Source organism: Zalophus californianus, chromosome 7 (genome assembly GCF_009762305.2).
Source record: "Zalophus californianus isolate mZalCal1 chromosome 7, mZalCal1.pri.v2, whole genome shotgun sequence".
NCBI lineage: Eukaryota > Metazoa > Chordata > Mammalia > Carnivora > Otariidae > Zalophus > Zalophus californianus.
In genome coordinates, this window is record NC_045601.1 from 43,746,442 (window position 1) to 43,765,343 (window position 18,902).

General features: G+C 35.8%; 1 protein-coding gene and 1 long non-coding RNA gene across 9 annotated transcripts in view; one reads left to right on the forward strand and one right to left on the reverse strand.

Annotated features, from left to right (window-relative positions):
* FAM184A (family with sequence similarity 184 member A) overlaps nucleotides 1-18,902 on the forward strand; it is a 111,033-nt gene that overhangs the window by 86,488 nt on the left and 5,643 nt on the right. For 4 of the 8 annotated variants that reach the window (XR_003521451.1, XM_027602379.1, XM_027602377.1 and 1 more), the window contains 5 exons: nucleotides 4,836-4,989; nucleotides 9,149-9,276; nucleotides 10,714-10,898; nucleotides 11,405-11,551; nucleotides 17,402-17,519. Coding sequence is in view for 7 of the 8 variants with exons in the window: in XM_027602379.1 (XP_027458180.1) it covers nucleotides 4,836-4,989; nucleotides 9,149-9,276; nucleotides 10,714-10,898; nucleotides 11,405-11,551; nucleotides 17,402-17,519 (732 nt within the window). In the remaining variant the exon portion in view is untranslated. The remainder of the gene's footprint in view (nucleotides 1-4,835; nucleotides 4,990-9,148; nucleotides 9,277-10,713; nucleotides 10,899-11,404; nucleotides 11,552-17,401; nucleotides 17,520-18,902) is intronic. The other 4 variants (XM_027602382.1, XM_027602380.1, XM_027602383.1 and 1 more) reach the window with 1 other exon arrangement.
* LOC113926944 overlaps nucleotides 1-18,902 on the reverse strand; it is an 82,063-nt gene that overhangs the window by 21,274 nt on the left and 41,887 nt on the right. The window lies entirely within an intron of this gene.

Consider the following 18,902-nt stretch of genomic DNA (forward strand, 5'->3'; position numbering starts at 1 on the left):
CTGTAACCACTGTAATTAGTACAATTTTGAACTTTTATAATAGTCTTTCATCAAATTTTTAATTTTTCTCTTTCGGCTGGATCTAAAAAAGACACATATATATCCAAGGGATTTATATTTTTTTTATCCCACATTTTTTAACTTACACTTTTTCCCCCTTATATACAAAGTTCACAATGAAATGAAATTTGGAGACAATTTTAAAATAGTACCTTTCCCTATATACAGCCCCAAAGGCTATGTGAAAAGTAGTGATACAGACAGATCATGTAGAAGAGATTTCAATCAAATAGATACATTATTGGGTTAATCAAATTGTATGCCAGAATCTCCCCATATCCAATACTTCCTTCTCTGTGAAAACACTAGTTTGACATAGTCTTAGTGTAATTAATTTTGGTTCAATTTATTTCTTTACACCATATTTTTCAATTTCTTCTAAGGACCTTATGATAATTAAGGTAAAGATTTGATAGAAAAATGCAGTTTTACTAACAATGATTTTCACCATATATAGTTATTACTGATATAGGTTGCTTCAATCTTTTATTTGGGTATGGACAACTATTTTAAGAACTGGTAGGCCATAAAGAAATTGTTAAAACAAAAAAGTCATATTCCTTTAAAAACCATTAACTTGCCTATACAATAAGTTGTAGTCTCTTCTTTTTTTTTTTTTTTTACTTTAGTCTCTTGATCTTGTCCAGAAAGTTAAGAAAGTTTCTTTGGTCAAAAATTAGGCCTTATTTCCATTATCCCTGATGAGTATAGTTACAGAAACTGTTAACAAAGTATCAGTGAACCAAATTCAACAATACACTGAAAACATCTGTCCACCATGATCACATGGGTTTTTTTCCAGGGATACAAGGATGGTTCAATATCTGCAAATCAGTGTAGTTGCTACATTAATAAATGAAGGACAAAAATCACATGATCATCTCAATAGATGCAGGAAAAGCACTTGACAAAATTCAACATTCGTTTATGATAAAAACTCTCAACAAAGTGAGTACAGATAGAATATGCCTTAATGTAATAAAGGCCATATGTGACAAACCCACAGTTAACCTCATACTTGACAGTGAAAAGCTAAAAGCTTTTCCTCTAAGACCAAGAACAAGACAAGGAAGCCTGCTCTCGCCACTTGTATTCAGTGTAGTATTGGAAGTCCTAGCCACAGCAGTTGGACAAGGAAAAGAAATAAATGGCATCCAAATTGATAAAGAAAATGTAGAACTATCACTATTTGCAGATGACATGATACTTTATACAGAAAACCCATCATATTAAGAGAAAAGATAAGAACTGTATGATCATTTCAGTAGATGCAGGAAAAGCATTTGACAGAGTACAACACTGATTCACAATAAAAACCTTCAACAAAGTTGGTGTAGGGGAAACCTACCTCAACATAATAAAGGCTATATGTGAAAAACCCACAGCTAACATCATCCAAAATGGGGAAAAACAGAGCCTTTCCCCTAAGGTCAGGAATAAGACAAGGATCTCTGCTCTCACCACTTTTATTCAGCATAGTACTGGAAGTCCTAGCCACAGCAGTCAGACAACAAAAAGAAATAAAAGGCATCCAAATCGGGAAGGAAGAAATAAAACTTTCACTATTTGCAGATGATATGATAAAATACATCCGATACTGTATAGAGAAAACCTGAATGACTCCACCAAAAAACTGCTAGAACTGGTAAATGAATTCAGTGAAGTCACAGGATACAAAATTAATGTGCAGAAATCTCTTGCATTTCTATACACTAATAATGAAACAGCAGAAAGTGAAATTAAGAAAACAATCCCATTTGTAATTGTACCAAAAATAATAAGATACCTAGGAATAAACCTAACCAAAGAGGTGAAAGACCTATACTTTGAAAACATTAAAACACTGATGAAAGAAATGGAAGAGGACACAAAGAAATGGAAAAGCATCCCATGCTCATGGGTTGGAAGCAAATATTGTTAAAATATCTATACTGCCCAAAACAAGCTACACACTTCATGCAATCCCTATCAAAATACCAACAGCATTTTTCACAGAGCTAGAACAAACAATCCTAAAATTTGTATGGAACCACAGAAGACCCCAAAGAGCCAAAGCAATCTTGAAGAAAAAAAAAAAAAAAAAGCTGGAGGCATCACAATTCCAGACTTTAAGTTATGTTACAAAGCTATAGTGATCGGAACATTTTAGTACTGGCACAAAAATAGACACACAGATGAATGGAACAGAATAGAAAATCCAGAAATAAATCCACAATTATATGGTCAATTAATCTTTGACAAAGCAGAAAAGAATATCTGATGGGAAAACGTCTCTGCAACAAATGGTGTTGGGAAAACTGGACCACTTTCTTACACCTTACACAAAAATAAATTCAAAGTGGATTAAAGACCTAAATGTGAGATCTGAAACCATAAAAATCCTAAAAGAGAGCACAAGCAGTAATTTCTCTGACAATAGCTGTAGCAAATTTTTCTAGATAGGTTCCTTGAGGCAAGGGATACAAAAGCAAAAATAAACTCTTGAGACTACATCAAAAAAAGGAAGCTTCTGCACAATGAAGGAAACACTGAATAGGAGAAGATATCTGCAAGTCACATATCTGATAAAAGGTGAATATTCAAAATATATAAAGAACTTATATACATCAACACCCCAAAAACACATAATCCAATTAAAAATGGGTAGGAGACATGCACAGACATTTCACCAGAGATGACACACAGATGGCCAACAGACCCATGGAAAGATTCTCAACATCACTTATCAGGGAAAGCAAACCAAAACTACAAGGAGGTATCACCTCACACCTATCAGAATGGCTAAAATTACCAAGACAGGAAACAACAAATGTTGGCAAGGATGTAGAGAAAGGGGAACCCTCTTACACTGTTGGTGGGAATGCAAACTGGTACAGCCACTATGGAAAACGGTATGGAGGTTCCTCAAAAAGTTAAAAACAGAACTACTCTACAATCCAGCAGTTACACTACTGGGTATTTACCCTAAGAATACAAAAACTAATTCAAAGGGATACATGCAGCCCTATGTTTGTAACAGCATTATTTAAAACAGCCAAGATATGGAAGCAGCCTAAGTGTCTATCGATAGATGAATGGATAATGAAGATGTGGCATCTGAGTAATGGGATATTACTCAGCCGTTAAAAAGAAATGAAATCTGTCATTTGTGACAACATGGATGGACCTAGGGGCTATTATATTAAGTAAAATAAGTTAGAGAAAGGCAAATACTGCATGATTTCACTTACACATAGAAAATTTTAAAAGCAAAACAAATGAACAAATAAAACCTAAACCGACTTATAAATAGAACAAACAGGTGGTTGCCAGAGAGGAGGAGGTAGGGGGATGGGCAAAATAGGTGACAGGGATTAAGAGGTACAAACTTCCAGTTATAAGACAAGATATGGAGATGTAGTCAGTAATATTGTAATAACTTTGGTGACGGATGGTAACTAGAATTACCATGGTGGTCATTTCCTAGCGTTCATCAGTGTTGAATCACTGTGTTGTACACCTGAACCTAATATTGTATGTCAACTGTACTTCAATACAGCCCATAAACACACAATGAGGCCTGATTGGTAAATAACCTATTCATTGAAATCATTTGTGAATTAGAACACATAAGCTCTTGTATCAGTACTTTAATTTTACACAGTTTCTTTGAAACCTGAATCCTGTTCAGAAGAAATCAGAGCATGCAATTTTATTGTTGTCATTAGGTAGCCAAGCTATCTATGTAACTAATGTCTAAACTAAAAGTCCTTTATATTGTTATATTTAAAGAAACCTGTGGCTTTTTTTAAAAAGATTTTATTTATTTCTTTGACAGAGAGAGACACAGTGACAGAGGGAAAACAAGCAGGGGGAGTGGGAGAGGGAGAAGCAGGCTCCCCGCTGAGCAGGGAGCCCCATGCAGGGCTTGATCCCAGGACCCTGGGATCATGACCCAAGCCGAAGGCAGACGCTTAATGACTGAGCCACCCAGGCGCCGCAGAAATAAAACACTTTAGAAACAGTGACCATAAGTATCCAAATATTAATTTATAAAAACTGTATTTTAGAGTAATGGTTAAAGAAATATAAACCTAATTACAACATGGTATCTTTCTCAGAAACCCTTCATGTTGCAGATTATGCCGAGGAAAACCCATCCTGGCACAGTTCAGTCTCTAAACTTGAAGTACCCTGAGCTCTCTCTTTTCCCTTAGCTTCTCTTAGTCTCAGCCACATGTAGTCCATTTTCTCAGGTCAGGCTTTTAGAACTAATCACATGAGAGGTTTGTTTACTTTTCCACTTACCTACTCTCACACTTTTACTTCTGTTGAAAATGCCTACAGAAAGTTGCAACAAAATATTTGATAAGGTTGGAGTTGTAAAAGCCATCATCATCTCTTTCTGATCAGAAGATCTTTTCTTGTTAATGCCCCTCTCCTCTCTTCTCTTTCCTAAATTTGTGCACACAGGGAAATTATGCATTAATTTAGGTGGCTTACCCCCCTCAGCAACTTGACAAGGACTTTTTTTGAAAACTACCTTAGATAAAGGGCCCACCCATATCCCAATTCAGACACACTATATTGAATCAAACTGATTTCAAAAGGATTGTTCTACTGAAGTGACCCTACTAATTTATTTTCTAAAGGTCATTATCTTATAATTTTCTTGAAAATGAATTACAAATGCCTTGTTTTTCTTAAATAACTGAGTTTTAGTAATTTTTTATTTTATTTGCATTTTCCTTCCTGTATTCTAGCATAATAATTTGAGTATGTTTCTCCTGTTTTAGGCTCTTGAAAATCATTTACAACAAAAACATTCTGCGGAGCTTCAGTCATTAAAAGATGCACACAGAGAGTCAATGGAGGGCTTCCGGATAGAAATGGAACAGGAACTTCAGACTCTTCGGTTTGAATTAGAAGATGAAGGAAAGGCTATGCTTGGTATTTTGAAAGGATTACAATATTGTCATATTTATCTGTATGTTCTACTTTAAAATTCAATAGGAAATCACAGCTTTATTTTTAATTTTTGAAACACCAAAACGAATAAGTGTTTTGTATATTTGAAGTTACCAAATGAAGAGGTGAGGATGGAGGAGTAGAATGGGTAGAACAGAAACAGTGAGGTGAGGTCCCCTCACCTTTCTCCATACTCTGGCTATGTAAGCAACACTCACTGGTGCTGCTACCTACCACTAAGTCCCACTAAGGGACTAAATGGAGTCAGGACATTCAGACTTTCCACTCTCCAGTGACTGAAAGAAGTAGATAGGCATGGAGCCAACATGTCCTTAGACTTGACAGTCATATGTTTATTTTCCACTTCAGGATTTTGTTTTTAGGAGAAAACTCATGTTTAGGTCTGACTTTTTGTCTAGGTATTTTTCAGATATTTCTTTAATAGGATTTTAATCTTTGAAGTATTCAAATTACTGCCCTTTTTGTAAGGAGATCAGTTGAGGTTTAAAGAAAAACTGTATATGTATTTAAAGAGTGTTTGGAGGTTTTCTTTGGTGTTGTTCAATAACTTTTTATTCCTACCATCTCATTTTCCTTTTGTTTGTTTTTTTTCCCCCCTAATTCTCTTCAGAGTTTTTATTGTATGTTGTCACATTTCAGGGGTATACCCTTTCCAAGTAGGAATTGGGAACAAAGAAGACCAAAGTGTTGTGGATACTCTGGGCCCCAAAGGCAAAGCCATCTGACACAGTTCATTGTCTCTACTATTGCTGGGAGCCCTAGGCCAAGTCATCAGAACTCTCTCCTCTTCCTCCTTTACCAGCCACTGTGATAGCTAGGGTGAAAATCATAGTGAGACTATATATCAGACATTTGTGGGATACCTCTTTACATGCTACAGAAACTGCTCAGCAAGGAGAATTGTTGCTCTGTATTTATATAGAAGGAGCTTATAGTCAAATGCAGAGGTAGTCTGTAAAATTCTGGTCCAAGGGACCACAGACTTTCCCCAGCTGTGTGAGGAGAAGTAAAAACAGGCCAAGTGTTAGCACTATTGTTTAGTCTGTTGAAACTTGATTTCAATACCTCTTTATTGGCAAAAAGGACTTTTAGTGATTTTTTTAATTAAACTTTTTTATTCTGAGATAGTCATAGATTCATATGAGCTTGTAAGAAATAATACAGAGAGGGCGCCTGGGTGGCTCAGTTGGTTAGGCAACTGCCTTCGGCTCAGGTCATGATCCTGGAGTCCCGGGATCGAGTCCCGCATCGGGCTCCCTGCTCAGCAGCGAGTCTGCTTCTCCCTCTGACCTTCTCCCCTCTCATGCTGTTTCTCTCTCTCTCTCTCTCTCAAATAAATAAATAAAACCTTTAAAAAAAAAGAAAAAGAAATAATACAGAGAGATCCTCTGAACCCTTTATCCATTTTCCCCAAAACTACAGTTCATACTACAACCAGGATATTGACATTGACACTGTCAAGACCTAGAACACTCCCATTACCATGTGGATCCCTTGTTGCCCATTTTATAGCGACACCTACTTCCCTTTCCTCCCCACCTTTAATTCCTGGTAACCATTAATCTGTTACCCATTTCTATAACTTTGTCATTTAAAAAATGTTATAAATGTAATAACGTGTAACCTTTTGGGGATTGCTTTTTTTCACCCCTCATAATTCTCTAGAGAGTCATCCAGGTTGTTGTATGTATTAGTAGTTTGTCCCTTTTTATTGCTGAAGGTCAGTTGTTGTCCTTCACCCACTGAAGGACATCTGGTGTTTTCAGTTCTGTGTAAGTGTAAATTTTCATTTCTCTGGGATAAATGCCTGGGAGTGGAGTTGCCAGGTCATATAATGATTGTAGGTTTAGTTTTCTTTTAAGAAACTGCCCAACTGTTTTCTAGAATGGCTGTACCATTTTATATCCTCACCAGCAATGAGTGGGTGACAGTTTTCTGCCACATCCTTACCAGCATTTGATGTCACGGTGTTGTAGTTTAGTCATTCAGATAGGAGTGTGGTATTATCTCATTGTGAATTTTACTCTGCATTTCTCTAATGGCTAATGATGTTCAACATGTTTTCATGTGTTCATCTGCTATCTGTATATATTTTCTAACTGGATTGCTTGTATTTTTACTGTTGAGTTTTGAGAGTTCTTCATGTATTCGAGATACTTAGTCCTTTGTCTACATTTTGCCCCCATTATTCCATTGAAATTACTCTCCCTGAGGTCACCATTGAACTTTGAAATTCCACTGCACTCCCACTTTTCTGATCCCTGCTCTTTAATCTCATGTGCTAGTCCTGTTTCCCATGCAACTGTTAAATATTGCTGTTTTCCCAGGATTTAGTCCCCAGCCCTCTGGTCCATTTTTTGGTCTTCAGGCTTTTCCTGGTTGATTGGATTCACAACTATGACTTCAACTACCATCTATTATGCTAGTGACGCCAAATACTTATTTCTAGACCAAACTGCTTTCCTTGTGAATTAGATTTCTATTTTTTACTGCATATTAGAACGTTAGATATTCTAACTTATACTCTATATTTTTAAATATTAGCTCACCATCTCCCTCAGGTCCAAAATGTGTTGCCATTCCTGTACCTCCCATTTTAATTGAGAGTATTACTGTTTACCCAGTTGCCCAAGCCAGGAAGGTAGAAGATGCATTTAACTTTTTTTCTTTTACTTCCACATCCTGTTAGTTCCTTCACTTAAATATTTCCTACATCTGTTCCCTCTTCTTTAGTCCTTTTGTCATATTCGGTTCAGGGTCATGTCATTTTTCACCTGGGTTATTGCCATAACCTTCTCGTTGATCTTTTTCCTGCAGTTCACCCTCCAGACTCCAGTCTGGCTAATCTTTGTAAGACAAATCTCACCATGGAACTTCCCAACTTTAAATCCTTCAGTGACTCCCATGTCCTACCTCAGTGCCTGTCAAGTTTTTCCACAGAAGTAGCCTTACCACAGGGAGACTGAACTTACGCCCCCTACATGGAGGTCTCAGGAAGAGCCTAAAATGACTAGTTACAAGCACAGCATTTCTTTGAAGTTGTCTCATGTTTTATCTTTAAAATGTACAATTTGCATTTTACTCATATCTCCTTTGTATTAACATGAAATTAATGGCTTTCCCCAAAATCTTCAAGTACAATTCATGTTTCAGAAGATGATCATGTGTACTCTAAAAGTCCCTCAGACATACTGCCACACATATCCCAGATTGAGAACCATGAACCCAAACGTAAAGTCAAAAGCATTTTGTGCTAAAAGTTTCTCAGACTGGGCTCCATTTTCTTTCCACTATGACCACATGCTCTGTGGGCACCCACCACACCAGTCTTCTTACAGTTTACCTGATAGATTTGGTTCTTTCTGCTTTTGCATGTTATCCCTTCCTCATTAATGCTTTTCTCTTTCTCCACTTGGGAGAACCCTTACTCAGTGCATTAGACTGAGTTATTGTGACAGTTCCTTTGTGATAGCATTCCCAGTTTCCTTCTAGGAAATTTGGGTGCTTCCACCACTGTGTTTTCAATTCATCTCTACTATCCCACTTAATTCCCTAGCTTGATGCGTTTCCCTCTAGCCTGTGTGGTTATTAGAACAGGGTCATATTTTGTTCTCCCTTAGTGTAGTACCTGGCATTCAATAAATGTGGTTTGTGTCAAATAATCTCAGATTCAAATAAAAATCATGACTTAAAAATCAAAGCATTCACCAGCCAGTGTTTAACATCTTTCAGAACTACTGTGGAAGAATTCTTACCTAGGTGGGAAGTTGCTTCCTAAATGAAAATGTTATGGTACTGTTCAGTTCTAAAATGTTACTATTCCAATAGCGAATTAGAAAAGTTAAAAAACATTTTGTCTCCATTCGCACCTTACTGGCAAACCAAAAGCATATATGGAAATACCTTGATCCATCTGAGCAGATGAAAATTTTCTTATCCTTACAAAGCTAGATGACCTCTAAATTCATGATGTTCTATGATAGTCTAGGATATTTTAATGGGCATACACAAGTGTCCTAATTTAAAAAAATACTATTCTGTGACTTTTATAATTTTTATGTAAAGTATCAATAATATTTCTAAAATACACGAAAGGTATTTTTTTCCCCTTGTATTCTAGCTTCCTTACGCTCAGAACTAAACCATCAACATGCAGCTGCAATTGATTTGTTACGGCATAGTCATCATCAAGAATTGGCAGCTGCTAAAATGGAATTAGAGCGAAGCATAGACATCAGCAGAAGACAGGTAAAGAAGAATATTCTGTTACGTGACGATTCCTTAAATGTGAATAGATTTGAATGTTGACCGTTTCCTGAAAATTATTTTGTAATAACTAGTATTTTCACTATTTATTACTTACCATCTATATTTAAGAGTCTTATTTTTAAAGGGAAATAGGTAACTTGACTCTAGCATATTGGTCATAAAATTACATTTTATGAATTTTTAATTGAATATTTTGAATTTTACTTGCATCTTGAGAAGGTGAACAGTGAAATATAAATAACACGAAGAGTGAAGGCAGAATACTATGAAACAGCACGGTCTGTAGAACTTTCCAAGATGATGGACCTGTTCTATATCTGTGCTATCCACTATGGTAGTCACTGGCCACATGGCCTTAGTCTAGTGTGACTATGTGTCTGGTTTGCTTAATTTTAAATAATTTAAACTTGAATTTAAATAGTCATACTGGATAGCATACTATAGAAGTAGCAGGTGCTCAAGAAAAAAGATAACTGATATTTGCACATCACTCTAGCATAGCTACTACTTATGCTTTTTAAACTTTGCTCTTTGGACAAGTATGCTTCCTTCAATTAGTTTATGATCTAAAATGTCTGGATGGATGGATTTCTAGACATAGTGCATGAAGGCCATCATTTGTTAGACTTTAGCTATGTTAAATGATCAGCTCAAATTTTCTCTTCATCGCTATGAAGTTTTAAATGAGTCACTTTATAACCATGGAGGGAAATTATGTTTTCTTCTAACTAGGCTGATGCTGAAATTGACAATGTGTAGATAGATGTGGTAGAAAACAGTGACTTCTAGGAAAATGGAAGGGAGCTTATCTTTCAGACAACTGTAACTGCCATATCAACACTAAGCGGACAGTCTGCTTTCTAAGCCATAGGGTGGGTGTGTGTGCGCGTGCATGTGCCCTCGCCTGCTGGGATAGCCTCCCTAGATGCAGGGCCTTTTTAAATGAAAGGACAATGGTGCCAGAATTTTATTGTAAGCCCATATAACTTGGTGAGTATGTAGGAGCCCTGCATTCTAATCTCAGCTCTGCTGTTTATATAAATCATCCTTGGACAGGTATCTCTTGGGTATTGGTTTCCTCATCTGTAAAGTGTGTGGGAGATGTGCTTTTATGGTCTTTTGGGCCTCTTGTCACCCTGATATTATCCATATAAACACTTCTTACAGATGGGAAGGGAAGAGGCCTTTAGGTTTTATTTCAGCAGTTTGCAAGCAATGTCATCAAATTGGACATTCTACTGTGTCATTTTCTTTCCCTTAGATAAATGCAGAAAGCAAATACTAGAAAACTTTTAAGAATTATTTGTAGGGTATCTAGCTTGCTCTGTCAGTAGAGCATGTGGCTCTTGACCTCAGGGTCATGAGTTCAAGCCCTGCACAGAGGTTACTTAAAAAAAACTTTTTTGTACTTTGCAGAGTAAGGAACATATGTGTAGAATAACAGATCTACAAGAGGAATTAAGGCACAGAGAGCATCACATCTCAGACTTGGATAAGGAGGTACAGCACCTTCATGAAAATATAAGTGCCCTAACCAAAGAATTGGAATTTAAGGGGAAAGAAATTCTCAGAATACGAAGTGAATCTAACCAACAGATGAGGTATGCCATTAATTACAAAAGAAGGAATATACAGTGTTATCTAAAAGACTGTTGTATAGTAGTTAGCAATACATGCCTATTTTTTTTTAATTTTTTTATTGTTATGTTAATCACCATATATTACATCATTAGTTTTTGGTAATACATGCCTATTTTTATGGCTAGACTGCCTTCTAGTAGATATTGAAGACCACTTCTTTATTTGTTGACTGCTATAATTTAGAACATAGATGAAGTGTTTGTATTTTGAATAATATGTATGCATTCAATAACTTTGGAAACTGTATAATTAACTAAAATCTTTATAAAATAGAATTTAAAAAGCATTAAAGGAGACAACTTTAACAAGCTAGAAGATTAGAGCAAAGTAAGTAACTTATTTTAGGCTGTTTCCATTAATTTTCTATATATTATACCTAAAACCATTTCAAATCTGGTAGAGTATAGAAAGTTTTGAAAGCTTGACCTCAGAATAACGTATTCTTAACTAAAAATAAATCAAACAGGTTGCATGAACAAGATTTAAACAAGAGACTTGAAAAAGAGCTGGATATCATGACAGCAGACCACCTCAGAGAGAAAAATATCATGCGGGCAGATTTTAATAAGACTAACGAGCTACTCAAGGAAATAAATGCAGCTTTACAAGTGTCGTAAGTCATATTATATTAAAGAAAATTCATATGTGGGAAATAAACTGAGGAGACTGTCTAACCTCAGATTAGCTACTCTTTTAAATCTAATTGATACTTAAAAAAGAACACGTAAGTACTGTATTACAGATGGTAATTGCAATGTGATATTTTCAGTAACAAGAAGGCAATTGAGTGATTATCAGCTGCCACAGCTACAGATCCACTAGGACGGTCCTTGCCGAAAGCCCGTGCCTCAGAATCATGAACTGTCAGGCCATGGTGAAAACTCTAAAGATGTCCATTATATAATGTTAAGTAAAAAGAGCATATTGGTGGCCATTAGGAATATTATCCTACCCATACACTAATAATACGTGTTTTATATACAAATATCAAAAGAGCTTAAAAAACAAATACAAAATTTTAATGACAGGACTCCCCTCTAGGGAGTGGATTACAGGGTACTGGAGGTGGGGAAGAGTAAAATCTTCCTTTTTATTTTTTATACTCTACATAGATATTGTTCGAGTTCCTACAAACAAGCATTTAATTTTGATTTTAAAAAATTAATGAAAGTAAAACATCAGAAATAGTTACTACTCATATATAGTAATTCCAATATTGTTAAAAACCAAGATCTCTAATTATTGTTTAATGTTTTAAGGAAGTATTTAATAGCCCCTCTCTTTCCTACACACTTATAAACTGTTAGAGCCAATGTGCAAATAGCATTCACTCCCGTGTCTGAGGCCTAAACTCTAGTTCAACTTAAATTATCTCAGAATTAACCTATTCTAAGCTGCTGCTGCAAATGGTTTATTCACCTTTAGTCTCTCTTCTTCTAACCAATTAAAAAACCTGCATAAAAATATATAGATATCTCCACATACTTTAGTAAAGTCAAAATAGTGACTAATCCCATTAACCTTAGTCTCAGGTACACCTTAACCTTCCTGTGTCAGCCACACCAACCTCAGTTTCCTTCTAAGATTCTCCTGTGTTTACAGTCTAGAGTAATCTCCTACGTTATTACTACCTGATTACCTTCCCCCAATCTAAAACTCATCTCACATTTTACCCATTTAACTAACTAAGCCTCATAGTAAATATTGTTACATATATGTAATATATATACCCACATTCACTCAAGCTGAAACAAAAACAGACACCACCACCCTCCCACAGTGGTTGGCATTTACTTCAGCAGCTCCTGAGGTGAGGTACCCTCTCCTGGACACACACAGCATTTTCACATTAATAGGCACTCAAATGTTTCCTGAATGAATTTTTTTGAGGATTCCCTATAACATTTACCACTTCATGAAGTTACACTTGAAATGGTGAGGAGACTCATGAGATCATTTTCCCAGTCACAGTGATTTTTTAGTGTTTGCTGTTGTGGGAGGTAATTTTTAAATCCTTTTGAGCCACAGTAAGAGCTCATAATCATAGGCATTTTGCAAAAATTAGTTACAGTAAATTCTACTGTTTACTTTTCCTTTTCTTGGCCTCACTGGACAGAGGCTGAAGTCCTGGCATCCCCTTCTTCACAGTCTGAAAAAACATGCTCACAAAAAGGATAACCTGTCTGTCCGTGTGTCCTGTCTCCTTAGGAATGTTAATTTACAAAGATTAAAGGCTCGTTTCTACTTTATTCTGTTTTATGTGGTTTTACACATTATGAATTTTCAGTAGATAAATTAGTTTTTTATATTATGCTAATTTTTAATGATGAAAGAATTAGTATTACTCATGAGTCAAATATTTTATCTGCTTTTCTAGATCTACCATTTGTTTTATACTAGGTTAGTATAGGTCCATGCTAACCAACTATATTTCTTTCAACAGAAAACTACCACTATCATATAATTAGTCTCTAGCTTATTTATTCTTTTAGTTGAAACCAAACATACCTACAAATGTATTTAGACCAGCGCTGTCCAGTAGGTTTTCTGTGGTAACGAAAATGTCCTATATGTGCTCTGTCCAGTACAGTTGTTACCAGTCTCACAAAATGGCGGTTGAGCATTTGAATTGTGGTTAGTACAACCAAGGAGTTGAATTTTTAATTCAATTTTAATTAATTCAAATGTAAATAGCCACATATGGACTAGTGGCTACCATATTGGAAAGCACAGTTTTATACAACTGGATATTTCTGTTCTATCTCCTTAAATGCAGTGTGCTTGGATCTGCTGAACAGCTTAGATGTAGTCAGAGGTGGTGAGCAAGGAGAGTGTATTCCAGCTTAAGGAGCTGGGGGACATGTGAATTTTCTCTGCCTGTTGCAAAGGACCAAGGGCACCTTACTGAAGTTACTAACCAACTGCATGCTGACTTTAACTCTTTGAAATTGGAAAAACCCGGTGGATATCTAGAAGTGGGTGGTAGTGGGAGGCCTGGAGGAACATGGGTCAGGCTGAATCCTGGAGGGGAGGGACCTCTGGAGCTGCTGGAAGCTTCTTGCTTCTGTTCCCACCCCAAATCCTGTTTGGACACCAGGGAAGAGGGGACTAGAAATTTAAAGAACAGAAAATACCCTCTAAACATTGTAGAAATGGTAATGAGTTCTGTAGCTCTTATGGAATGATTACTAAAAAACCCCTTTTCTAGTGCTGGGTACTAAAGTCTTAGATTTTTGGATATTCTATAGAAATGGTTTTATTTTTCTGAGTGATATAGTAGTAAAAACCTTGTGTCTAATATGTCACAGTTTTTGTTTGAGAAACAAATGAGAGAATGAACTGTTTTAAAGAACTTTAATCTACATCTAAACATATGTAGAACTTGGGATCATTATAGATCTTTATTATGCAGAAAAGGGGGTTCAGAGATTATTATTGATTGTCTAAGTTTACATTAACTTCTCACTGTACTGAAACAAAAAGATAGTTTCTTCTTGGGGGAAGCATTGAGTTTTCTGTACGGGGCTGTTAAGTAGGTCAGTAATCCCTAATTGAAAAGAAACACTCCACCATGCCAGAATTACTTACTCTTTAAAAGTTGTTTGAGTTCTTTTATCTATAATACTCTGATCATTCTTTGTTGTTGTTTGATTTTTAAATTACCATTCTGGTTGTGTTCATAAGCTTTGTGAGGTAAGGAAAAAGTATTTCTGTTGTCATGCATCAGATCCGTGCCCATAAATTATGGGGAAAGAAAGGCTCAACATTAGACTTCTTCAATTATATATTTCTTAAACTCCATAGAGAGGATGGTATAATAGAGTTTATCCTTATACAATTAAGAGTCTAAAGCACATGTGTGCCAATACTGTTGTTTGGCCTAGAATCTCAATTTACTGACTTTGTCAGTTATTTTTTTAAAACCCAGGAGAACTGCTACCTTGAAAACATTTTTACGCATTTTATACAGTTTTAGGTATTCATATTTTTGGTTTGTGTTGTCCACGAACCCTAGACATTGACCTATATAGTCAGAGCCAAAAAAAAAACCAGGGCATGCATGCCTGGGGAGAATCCAACAGTGACCTAATTAGTAATTATATATGTTTTACTTCTGTTTTCTCTTAATGGAAATCCTATATTTTGAGTAAAAGACTATATAAACTTGTATGTTTCCCTCAACACAGTGTTTCCCAGGCTTTAATCTTTCAGAATTTGGTCATTTCTGGCTACCTTTGAAACTGTTTTCATATTTTTAATTGATTCACTGTAACTTAAAAATTTAACAGGAAGACTTGATTATTTCTGCAGTAAAACCATTATCACTACTGAAAAATTGTATCCATTTTTCTAAATAGAGGCCAGGCTATACTTATAAATATGTAAAGTCTGTGAAAATAAAACCGTGTGATGAGATTCTAGCTAGCTATTGCTACTGCAGGCCAGTCTGAGCCCGGTGAAATAGGGTCATAAGCTTATGTTGTGAAGGCCATTTAAGATACATAGGACCACACCAAGACTGTTTCCTTCTTGTGACCAGAAAGATTAAAGGAGAACAAAGTAAGATCATTCCTTGTACCACCAGTTGTTCACACACCTAGTCTTTGGGAAACTGTGCTGGCCTAGAGAACTGACGGGGCAGCTGAAGAAAGGGAGACTGTTGACCAGTGTTGGCTTGAAATGGATCAGAGTAATACCAGGTGTTTTTCCTGTTAGAATTCTGAAAGACTTAGTAATTCTGGAAGTATATTTGCAAGTTAAATCTAGATCATATTACTTGTTCTCTCCTTTAATGCTTTCCAATTTGTGTTTATATGAATTGTTTCTTCAATTTAATCAATTATTTTTTCCCTTTTTAATATCAAGGTATCTCTTTAAAGTTTTTTTGGTGATATTAATTGATAATAATTTTGTAGGTAAAGCATGTTTAAATGAAAACATACACTAGAATTGAGGCTCAGAGCGGAAAAAGGTGGTTCAGGGATTTTAAGTGATTGTTTTAGACTCACTTTAACTTATTGTACTAGAACAAAACAGTAGAAATAGTTTTATTTTTTATTTTGTTTAATAATAGTTTTAAATAGGGCATTAAATTGAGTTTTTTAGCGACCATTTACTGCCAAGTATTCTTGTTCAGCTAGTTCAAAAGTCTTCTATTTTGCTTTTAATGATAAAGTACCACGGAGACATCTTGTGGCTACTCTGGTATTAAACCCAATGCCTTTTTCCTTGACTAGATCATTGTTTCTCAAGCTTTTTTTTTTTTTGCCCATAAAATGCCGTATCATGACAAAATACAAGGTCCCTCTATGTGAGCCCAGTGAAGCACATTTTTTACTCAGTCTGCATCGTCACAAAAGAATAAAAGAGAGTGAAACTAACCTCAAACTGAATTGACAAAGTCCCCTCTGATCCTGAGACATTGACTTCCTAACCCCACACTTGTCTTTACCCACATATCTTCCTGAACCCTCCAGATTAGAACTTTAGGATGGGCTGAGTTAGTGGAGTTTTTTACTAAAATTCCTAAAATATACAGAGATTCTTGTGATTCCTAGAAGATAGATGTTACTCAGTATTTGTTGAATAAATTTCTCTGTGCATCTTCATTCACCATGATTTTGAGCTTACATTCTACCCTTTTACTTTGAAAACAGTAAGTTTTTAAATTGCTGTAATTATGTAAAGTTTCTAAAACTGAAATTGTTTCTCCCCCACACTCCCAACTGAGCTGGCAGTTTCCATTTGCATCCTCTTCATTCTGCCCTGTCCTATATTTTTAGACTCTGCAGGATCTATGGTGCCTCTGCTCATAAAAGGTGGCCTCTATTCTAGAGTCTTCAGTGGCATTCAGGCCTGTTGCCTTCTCATCTCATTTGGGGCAGAAGCAGCCTAGAAAATTATCTTATCTGATGAGCCTTTTTACAGTGTATATGTATTAGCTGATAATACAGAATTTTTAAATTGTGTTTCCCATAAACCAGGAAGGAATGATGTCATGTATGTGTCCTTTGTTTCCCTTTCCTCTGTATCTTTTCTTGTCCCTTTTCTATATGTTACCAAGCCTTATGTCATCCCACAGGAGTGTATTTTTGGTAAGTTCTCCTGATAGGGAGACAACAATTCCAGCATCAGACCTATATTTAGAGGTTAGTATTATTCATTATATCATTTCTTCTACAGAGCTTACCTCACCTCATCCCCACACACTGCTGAATGACTTACAATGAGTGAATTCTTCCAAAAGTAATCTGTAAAGTCTTTAATAACATCATCTACCCCCTTAGAGCCTTTAATAACACTAGAGCTATTTGAGGCAGTCATGTTATTCTGAAAAGTTTTAAGGAAAAAAAATTGGTTTTAAATTTTGTATGTGTTCAACTGGACTAATTTGAAAAATGTAGGTATTACAGAAGAATGTGTCTGAGTCCTGTCAATGAACTAAAAGGTTTCTTGTTTTCAGACTAGAAGAAATAGAAGAAAAATATCTAATGAGAGAATCAAAACCAGAAGATATACAGATGATTACAGAATTAAAAGCCATGCTTACAGAAAGAGACCAAGTCATAAAGAAATTAATTGTAAGATTTTGGGGGGGGGGATATAACCATGTTAGTTACCATGTTTGCCAATCAACAGTCTGTTGGTTAAGTATTAAGTAATGCTAAATGAAAATTGAAAGTATAAAATATGTGCATTGTGATTAAAAGTTTATTAAAATTGTTCATGAATAAGGATAAGAAACAAATTTTTAAATTTGGTATTAGGTAAGGGGATTGTGCCTCTTTTCAGTATTTTTTTTAAAAGTCTTCAGTACTTATTTTTGTTTAATAATGTCATTGCCAACATATAGTTAATACGTTATTGAAGGTGTGTATTGTTCATGTAGAATTAGAATGGGATAGGAAAGAATCAACGCATGCATTAGGCTGCACTGTGTACTTCCAGTTAGTCATGTTAACTTACCCTGATCCAAATAGATACTCATGGGAAAAGGGTTCCATTTTCTTAGGGTTCTAACTAAGAAAAGTTATAGGCTCTCTCTTAAGAGTCTTGGTCCAGACTGAGGTGTAAGGGTCTCTGAGCAGTCCATCAGGGAAGGAAATACAGTTTTAACAATAAAAAAACTGCCTTCATTAAAGCTATTATTCTTCAAGAATAATACGCAAATGTCTTAATTCATAAAACATTTTAGAGTCTTCCAAAATTATATATCCTGATCAATAATTAATTGTTTTTTATGGTCACAAAAAAAGAAAAATCTTTCAGAGTCAAAACTAAAAATAGAATGCTAATCACTCTATTGGTTCATTGATCTCTTCAACTGAAAACTATGGATGTTAGCATGCAAAGAGAGCCTAGAAGCATTTATTTCTGAAGTCCTTTTTCTTTAACCTCTCTTTGTTGGCATTTAGGAAAGTCATCCTGTTGGCTGGGACTACAAGTTTCTGCTAAAAGCAGAAGGTTATAGATTGGGGTTCATTATGGAACCCAGGAGCAGACATTGGCAAGATTTTCCAGGCATTGTGAACATGAGCAGAGGCCTCATAGATTCCTCTGATTACCTTCTATTCCACACATGAAGTTAGCAAAGGAATTAAGTATATTTATTTCGTCTATGGTAGAAATAGCTTTTCCAGTTCTTAGCTAACAGATGTTAAAGACATAGTTGTATTTTATCCTCGCAACAGGATAGGTATTAGACTTCAAAGAATAAAGCAAACACAAAGCAATATAGCTAGTTGCTAGGAATCCAGCTAAGGGTTGTTCTACACTCTTGCCACTGCATACCAATTCTGTGGACTCTGAAGCACATGGGCTGAGACTGGTGCGAATAACAGTGGTATCTAAGAAGGGGATGAAGAATCTAGTTCTACTCGAGCGCAGTCCTGCATTTCAGACTCATGTGTTTACTTCCTACACTTTGTTCACTTGACACGTGGTGGTGAAGTGAAAGGCAAAGG